Source organism: Cydia splendana, chromosome 17 (genome assembly GCF_910591565.1).
Source record: "Cydia splendana chromosome 17, ilCydSple1.2, whole genome shotgun sequence".
NCBI classification, from domain to species: domain Eukaryota; kingdom Metazoa; phylum Arthropoda; class Insecta; order Lepidoptera; family Tortricidae; genus Cydia; species Cydia splendana.
Genome location: NC_085976.1, coordinates 11,587,003 through 11,596,117, shown reverse-complemented (window position 1 = coordinate 11,596,117; position 9,115 = coordinate 11,587,003). Strand labels below are relative to the sequence as shown.

At 36.0% G+C, this 9,115-nt stretch overlaps 2 protein-coding genes across 3 annotated transcripts in view; one reads left to right on the top strand and one right to left on the bottom strand.

The window, feature by feature from the left end:
• Positions 1-318: 318 nt before the first annotated feature.
• On the bottom strand, positions 319-5,037 carry LOC134798774 (protein prenyltransferase alpha subunit repeat-containing protein 1). Its single transcript, XM_063771150.1, has 3 exons — positions 4,856-5,037; positions 4,388-4,779; positions 319-3,944 (listed from the first exon to the last, which is right to left on the bottom strand). The coding sequence occupies exons 1-3, from the start codon at positions 4,930-4,932 to the stop codon at positions 3,076-3,078; spliced, it is 1,338 nt and encodes a 445-aa protein (XP_063627220.1). The 5' UTR covers positions 4,933-5,037; the 3' UTR covers positions 319-3,075.
• A 1,070-nt stretch (positions 5,038-6,107) lies between these two features.
• Positions 6,108-9,115, top strand: part of LOC134798773 (probable ATP-dependent RNA helicase DHX34) — a 29,634-nt gene continuing 26,626 nt past the window's right edge. For both annotated transcript variants that reach the window (XM_063771149.1, XM_063771148.1), the window contains exons 1-3: positions 6,108-6,669; positions 7,019-7,137; positions 7,507-7,673. In XM_063771149.1, the coding sequence (XP_063627219.1) occupies positions 6,161-6,669; positions 7,019-7,137; positions 7,507-7,673 (795 nt within the window). In that variant the 5' untranslated portion in view covers positions 6,108-6,160. The remainder of the gene's footprint in view (positions 6,670-7,018; positions 7,138-7,506; positions 7,674-9,115) is intronic.

Genomic DNA, 9,115 nt, shown 5'->3' with positions numbered 1-9,115 from the left:
AAGCCCCGCAAAGCGGGGCTTCGTCGATTTGTCACCAAGTCATATTTGCTATGTTAAAACCTATATTAGTATGATGTCTAAATGTAAGCTCTCCGCATACATTTTATTTTACGGATTAAGCCTAATATAATTTCATACGATAAAATAATGAAGTACTTAATTTTTTTCAGTAATTTATAAATGTTGGGTAATTCAATTTTATAGACGAAAAATTTAATGTATGTAATATTATATATTATACAGCTAGACATTATGTAATTTATAACTTATATTGGGTAATCGTTAGATTACATTAATTTTATATCTACCCTTAACTATACAATATAAAAGTATTCCTCTTGTTGGTATACACATTATTGATTATATTACCTTAGTGATATATCTTTCAAAATTATACCATATGTTGTTATATCGAATGGAAATATATCATTTATTGTTATAGCGATCATTAGGTACACACCCGTAACAAGGCTTGATTAGCGCTAAATGGGTTAGACTTGCTTATTTCTTCAAGGTTTAATAAAACCAATACATGACAGGTACTTATTTATTCTAGTTATCAATGTCTTTATATTAAAATCAACGCATATAATTTGATTATTTTTTTGTCTAATTAGATGGATTTTGGAAGATTTTTCTTCGAATCATATAATGATGATGATGATTGTATATTATCAAAGAGAATAGATAGTATACAGGGCTATTGCCACAGTAAATTTTGTAGTCACGGTACATTTACTGCCATCTATCGACACACGATTAAAACTTAAAATAAAATTGAAATGTATAAATTAATCAAAATATGTTTACGGATAAATGATTTTTAGGGTTCCGTACCCAAAGGGTAAAACGGGACCCTATTACTAAGACTTCGCTGTCCGTCCGTCCGTCCGTCCGTCCGTCCGTCCGTCCGTCCGTCTGTCACCAGGCTGTATCTCAGGAACTGTGATAGCTAGACAGTTGAAATTTTCACAGATGATGTATTTCTGTTGCCGCTATAACAACAAATACAAAAAACAGAATAAAATAAAGATTTAAATGGGGCTCCCATACAACAAACGTGATTTTTGACCAAAGTTAAGCAACGTCGGGAGTGGTCAGTACTTGGATGGGTGACCGTTTTTTTTTTTTTTGCTTTTTTTTTTGTTTTTTTTTTTTATATGGTACGGAACCCTTCGTGCGCGAGTCCGACTCGCACTTGCCCGATTTTTAATTTTTATTGTTCCATAGTGACCCATGTTCTTTCACTGATATGTGTTAAAATTGTTAAATATCAAACAGTGTCTAGCCGAGAATAGGCCAAAGGTATGGCGCCATCTATTCGAGAATGACTTTTTCTTGATTTCCGAGGCTCGTTTTTTTCTTAGACTTTATTTATCTCATACGGAGTTACATATATCTTTGATATTATTATAAGTAATACAATAAAATATATTTATTGCATACTTCAATAAAAGAAAGCAATACAAAAAATTAAGTAGGTAGGTAAGTAGAGATAAACAACTGGCGGTTCTATTGCTAAAAAACGATCTCTTCTAGACAACCTTTGCATGGATGTGAACCGATCCTTCAGTGGCTTCAGTCCATATTATTTATCAACACCTAACTCAAGGGCTTTATTAATGAAATACATTTAATAATAGTAATTTAAAAAAAAAAATTCAAATATTTTTATATCGCCAAAAAAATCCAATCACGTTAACAAAAAGCCACGACGTCATATGACGTCCAGGGTTATCGATCAAACTTTGCAATACAAAACTACAAGTTTATTTGACAGGTACCTTCTGTTATTATTGCTCTACGAGTATTTAGGTACCTATATCATTAATATTCTCCATAAAAAAGTATGCCATCAAATTACAATAATTAATAAAATACCCCTTTTAGTATATTGCTATGACGCCATTCGTGGTCGACGGAGGGCTCGGAACCGGTTTTTTTTTAATCCCAAAATAGCCCAATATTTTTAATTATTTTATGCTCTTTACGTAGGACTAAATCATGTATTTAAGTAACAACTTCGTAATTTTTTGATTGTCCCGTTAATAATGAAATAATAAACCAAAGAACGTAATAATACCGGTATTTTTTATATGAAGAAAAAACCGGATCCGAGCCTTGGGTAACGGTTATCGTTTGGCGCACAAAAGTTTAAATTCAATCGTTACACACGTAAAATGTATATTATGATATAACTAAAGCTGCATTTTTATGATGTCGTGTATAAATAAAATACTAAATCTAATTAAAACCGTATGTACAAATGCATATAATAATTCCAATATAGTCTTAAATATAGGTATAGGAGGAAATTTTATTACGATTCTAAAGGGTAAAATTAGTTATAAACCTACTTTACTTCCATGGCATTTGCACACTGCGTGTGCGTAGACGTGCACGTGCACGTGTGCATTTTAATGAACGTATAGATCTTTATATGAGACTGCACACCGCTTGAGTAGGGCTGCCAACTGTTCAGTTTCCCCGGATTTGTCCTAGTTTGGAAGCCGTCCGGGGTCCGGGGGTGTTTTCAAAGTGTCCGGACACGTTTTATGTGAGGTAACACCTTATTGAATTTAATTATTTACCGGCATTATTGTGTACCAAGTAGGTAAAAGCGGTATAAATACACGTCCGGGGAAAAAATGAGATTTTCGCCAAATGTCCGGGTTTTTTAAGTCTTTGTCCGTGTTCGGCGAATTTAGAGATGGCAGCCCTACGCTTGAGTGACGTGTGCATTCACGTCTTCAATATTTTAGTGCACGTGAGCGTGCACGTCTAAGCACACGCATCTGGCGTGCTCTTGGCTTTGATCAGACACTATGTGTCTCTTCCCGAATAAGATTGTGACTATGATTTAGTAATCAGGTAAACCATTCTAAATACAATTTTACAAAATATTACTTTGATACTACTGGAAAATAACTACATATTTATTACTATAAGTTGTTTACTTACCATTTTAGCTGAGACTTTTCAACATTAAAATGCCCAAGGAAAATTTTCAGATAATATTTCCATTTCATAACTCTCTTCACGCATATTGGCAATAGCTTACATCATCATCATCATCTACATGACATTATTGAGACCTTCAACAAACTTTAAATACTTTTCATGCCTGCCGGCATAATTGTCACATTCCTTCTGCCTCTCTTCAATAAACTCCTGCTCATGCCTTGATAATACATTAAATAGCACACAACAATATATACGATTGCTGTCATACCTGACAATTTTTGCCTGTTTCTGCCTTAACTCATCATGATTGCAATTTCTGCAGACATCCTTCACTAACACCCCATTTAACCTGACTACTCCAAAATGATCATGCATGGAAGACAAAATCTCATGTATTATAAATCTCCGATGATACCAAAGTGTTTCATGGCCTTTATAAAATCTCACTAACTCATTATTTAAGACGAGTTCATGAAATAAAATTTCCAACTTCCGACACAAAAGAACATTATCGGCAATACAATCACAACTCTTTGAAGAATAACATAGAAGTAATTTAATAAGGTTTTCTTCGGAGTATGAAATTAAATCCTCTTCCGACGCCTGCATGGTTGCGTCTTTAGGGAAATGCATTGCTAATACTCTAACAAAACTTTTACGAAGATTCACATCTATAGAAGCCTCAAATGACTTCCATTGTTCATTGGTTATAGCAAATATATTCTTAATACAGAATTGTCTGTAATGGAAGCAACTAAAATCTGAAATGTGCTTTGACACCCATCCTGCGGAGAAATTGTATTCTTTGACATAGAGGTAATTAAGATCAAACTTCTTTTCAACTAGTTTAAGCGTCTGGAGTAGCCAAGTCCGGTGATTCCAGCTGTGGTAGTTGTTGGGACTCCTGTCTGAAGATAATTGGCAAATGTGGAGCTCTTCATTGATCAACATCTCAATATCATTTGTTTGAAGATTTTGATCTGTAACATCATAAATTATTACTGATATCGCAATTTTAATTTACTGATACAAATACTTGAATTAAAATGGTCAAATCTCTTTTAATATCAGTAGCTATTATCAGTAATATAGAAATCTTATTTATGCTGTGTCATTCAAAATAATTTAAAATAGACACAAATTTAAATAGACGTGTGACATAGGTAGGGGAGGTAGGGTACCATTGGGCAGTCAGGAGGCTCTGGCACCCCCTTGTAAATCAGGACTTATTGCGAGGGGGTGCCCAAGCCCAATGCGACTGCCAAATGGTCCCCTACCTCCCCTACATTGTTGGAACTTTTATGTTTTTACTCTACTCTACTTATGTTTGAACTTAGCGTTAAACTTGACACAAATAATCTGGCTAGATACAAACGTTATTTAATGCTATAATGATTACACATAATAAAAAATACACACAAACCTTTCAAAATGGCTTCCAATATCCATCTCCTATGAGAAAATGCATCATTACACTTTGGCTTTCTTGACAAAACTAATTTTGTAAACCGTAGCTCAGCAGTCTTATCCAGCAGTAACCTTAGTACCAGCTCCTTCCTCTTATTCCAGAATGTACTCAACTCTGGATTTAAAAGTAATGTCACATTAAGCAGCTTTTCCAAACGCTCAGAGTTAACAGATGATTTGGCAGATTTCCGTTTTGGCTTTACAAAGTATTTGTCCATTAATTCCGAGTAGCAGTACATGTAAACATGCTTCATACACCAGGATTCCAAGCCTAGACAGTTTTCCAAAAGCAAAACTGGTGATTTATTCTGAAAATTGCAGTCCACGGGCACAATGTCGAACGAACACCTGAAAATTAAAAACGCAATATTTACAAACAGACGCAATATTTATTGAAATCTTGCCAGTTGGTCAAAATATTTACAAGTCAGCGTTCTTCGACAGGATATTATCGACATCTTTGAGTATTTTTTCTACTAAAGCGAATTTATCCTCATCCATGACTGGAGATTTTGACAGGCAGATAAATTATTTATTATTATGAATTATGTATGTACACTTAAAACTTAACAATTACACGTATTTATTAACCCATACTAATAATTATTCAACTCTGATCTGGAATAATTATTTTGCATCTGGTTTTGACAGTACCAACACGTCAATCAAACAAAGGATACGCTCGAAATCGAATGACATATAAATGGATTAAGGGATTTACAGATGTTACAATTTGACTTCGATTTCTCGTCGCAAATAGGGCAATCTCATTTAGTGCTTCCGATTTTTGAACGTGGGCTTGTGAATTTTCGAAACACCATTGATTGCTCAAAAGCCCCCTCCAGACTATGCGCGTGAATCGCGGGCGAAGCCGCGAACGCGAATGTGGAGTCGATTTCGCTGTCTGCGAAAATCGACGCCACACTCGCGTTCGCGGCTTCGCGCCGCGATTCGCGCACGAGTGTGGAGGGGGCTAAAGGTTTTTGCCTACCGCGAACCACTCGTTCGTTAGTCCGTCATTGCTCCTCTATCGCTTGAATATGCAAGAGCGATAGAGAGGCAAAGAAAAAAAATTCAATGTTTGGTTTTTTGCGGTGCCGTCTGTACCGTCTGTGCGAACTGCGTACCCGTTTTGGTTGAAAATTACATACATATTATAGATTAAAGGCCACCTTGCAAAAATCGCATGCTATTTTAAATCCCTACCCCGGCTAATAAGTTCAATGAATTCAATTCGATCCGCAATGTATCTAAAATCGCATGCGATTTGTTGCAAGGTGAAATTAAAAGAAGCCTTTGCCTTAAAGCTCGAATGGATATTACTTGTTTTGGAACGGTATTTAAGGTACGTTTTAAAACTAATCTCGGGAACTACTTTATTTCGATCTGCTTAAGAAATTATGGATGTATTAAAAAGTAATTTAAATTAACAAAATGTTTAGTCAATCTAATGCAATTATTTCATAAATTCGTTATTAATTTATATATTTAAAATTATGTATATGCCATGTGAAATAATCGCACTATTATGTGATTTCTGAATGTATACCACATTTTGTCAGTGTGAATATCTATTGCACTGAAATATGAAACCTAATCTATTGTCATTATTGTCAATAAAATTAAAATACTGTAAAAGTTAATTTCCATTTGTAAATATTCATATTTTAACTGTAGGAGATAAACAAATTACCAAAAATATTGTTAAATTTTTGTCCATGATTGCATTATGCCTCGTACTGCAAGTCCGTCCAGGCATTCTTCAAAGAGAAGAAGATCTCATTCACGAGAGTATCGTGATTACAAACAGCGTAAAACATCTCCAGGCCCCAGCACTTCACAGCCAGAAACCGAATTCAGTTACGAAAACTTTAAGCGCACTTTGAATAAGATAATTCTATACAGTAATGAAAGTAATACAGTGGCAAATAGTTTAGATGACTTCTGGGTATTTGTTAAAAAGTACGAAGCGACGTTGAAAAAGGCGGGTAAGCCTATACTTGAATATCAAACTGAAGAAAAACATTTTTCTAAGTTTAACTGCATCAACTTTAACACTAAGTTAAAATATGTTGATGTTGCTCATGATGAAAAAGAGAGGAGAAAAATGGATAAGAAAACATTTGAAGCGTTTCTGAACGTAGTGTCAATTTATTTGGACTTTAAGAATAAGGAGAAATTTGAAAAGCTAAGGAAATTAAGGCAGGCTCAGAGGGATTTGCCAGTAGCTAAATATAGGTAAGTTTTTATTGTTACCACTAATTTACGTTTACTGCACCAGCAGATAGATTTACTTCTTTGTTTTCATTTTTGCTTGCTGTGGCTTTTCTAATCAAAGAAATGTTCTAAATCTAATCAAATTTCGACTGTAAGTATTTTTTACAGACTGATACATTTATTTTATACCTACACTATACACATAGTGCTTTTAAACTCAAGAACTCAAAATGTAAACCATTGGCAATTTTATGCTACCTTATAAAACCTAACAAACTATAGTCACATCTGACCTTATGAACTATAAAGCGTGACTTAAAATAAAAACCAACTTCTAAATCCATTATCCCATAATTTCATTGTCTTTCAGGCAAGAAATAATAACAGCAGTACAGAATGAAAAGGTAGTTATTGTTGCCGGAGACACTGGCTGTGGGAAGTCCACACAGGTGCCGCAGTATCTACATGAAGCTGGCTTCCAAAATATAGGTGAGGAATATGTATAGTTTCTGATTTAAAGGTTAAATTTGTTACTATATACTTTTTACATTTAAATCTGAAACTTGGTTGTTCGACTATGTCACATTCACATGGGAGCCAGGGTGAAAAATTTATTCACTGATCATTACTTTTCTGTTTTACAATATTCTTGTAGTAACGGTCAAGCCACATAATACTAAGGTGTAGAGTTTGTGAAGTTAGGGCTTGTAGATAGATTTAGGGTGTGTAGTTTTAGAAGCTTGGCTCTACATGAGATCTGATAACATTTTGACAGTGCGAGCCATATTGGTTGTCTTGGCAACATTTTACGTGAAATTGTTTTTTCCACTTATTAAAGATTTACTTTCCTTTTTTCAGCTTGCACTCAACCAAGGAGAATAGCCTGCATATCTCTGTCAAAACGAGTAGCATTTGAAACTCTGAGCCAATTCCAGAGCAAAGTTGGTTACCAAATCAGATTTGAAAAGAGCAAGACAGCAGACACAAAGATAAGTTTCATCACTGAAGGATTACTGCTCAGACAAGTATGTGATAAAAGTACCAATATTTTAACATGTTCACTGTCCATGCCCCGTGTATGGTTCACGACAAGCCTCTATTACAAAACTGTAAGGTTGACAATTCAGATTGGGACATGTGTTAAATAAGTAGTTAAGTGAAATGTGGCCCATATTTTAATACTTAACTTTCAAAAGGTAACTAGTCAGCAAACTCCCTTCTTCTGTATCGAATCCTCATGTCTGAGTCTGACCACCGTAAGTTGCTTTATTTTGTAGTGCTCTCCATCTTGGCCGATTAGACCATCCTAATATTCCTAATGGAGCACTGGATACTGACTTACAGTTATGAACGATTCGAAAAACAACACAAGTTGGCAAATCCTTCGATGCCTTCCTCTAGTGGCTCTAGCCTCGTAAGAGCTGTTTCCTACTGACGTCCAGTTTTTAGCGGGCACGGTTTTTTGCAGGATCCCGTTTTCTGTAGTATGCATGCAGGATCCCGCAAACAGAATCCTCGTGTGAATATTACTATATTAGCACCTGTACTACTAAAACGGGATCCTGCAATAAACCGTACCCGCAAAAAACTGGACGTCAGTGGGAAAGCGGGCGAAGGTAAGGCACCATAGAAAATTTTCCTATTTTTAATTTGAACCTTGTTGCATAAGTTAATTGGCCTGAAATTCGTTTGTCAGAAAAAGCAATGAATCAAAAGAATTGCCAATTTATTTGGTTCATGGAAGGTTCTAATTAGATTGCAACGAATATGTAGAGTCTGTGCGGAACATTGACATAGATATCTAGGGACGGACCTTACGGGCAATAATAATGCTAGGCATGACAGGGGCCAGTACAGCGGTGTGACACCGCTACAACGCGATTGCTTGATGAAATCGCATCGCGCGCGCGATTGGTTGATGAGTTCGCATCACGCGCGCGATTGGTCGCAATTAGTTGCGTTAGACTGCACGATTGGCTGGAATTCGTGAGTGGCACCGCTGAACTAGTACCATTTTTAGGGTTCCGTACCCAAAGGGTAAAACGGGACCCTATTACTAAGACTCCGCTGTCCGTCCGTCCATCTGTCACCAGGCTGTATCTCACGAACCATGATAGACAGTTGAAATTTTCACAGATGATATATTTCTGTTGCCGCTATAACAACAAATACTAAAAAATACGGAACCCTCGGTGGGCGAGTCCGACTCGCACTTGTCCGGTTTTTTAGTGCCCGTAAGGCCAGTCCTTAGATATATACATCAATGGTGCGGAAAGAGAAGAGTCGTGAAATGTATGAGGCCCGATACATTCCACGACTCTTCTCTTTCCGAACAGACTCTAGATTGTAACGTACATTGAGCCTTACGAGGCCAGATCCATGGTGTTTTTTACGAAGCATTTAGAGGCAAATGATAATTAGGGTAATTCGCCAGTAACTGGCCACTGTTAGTGAGAGGCCACCCTAA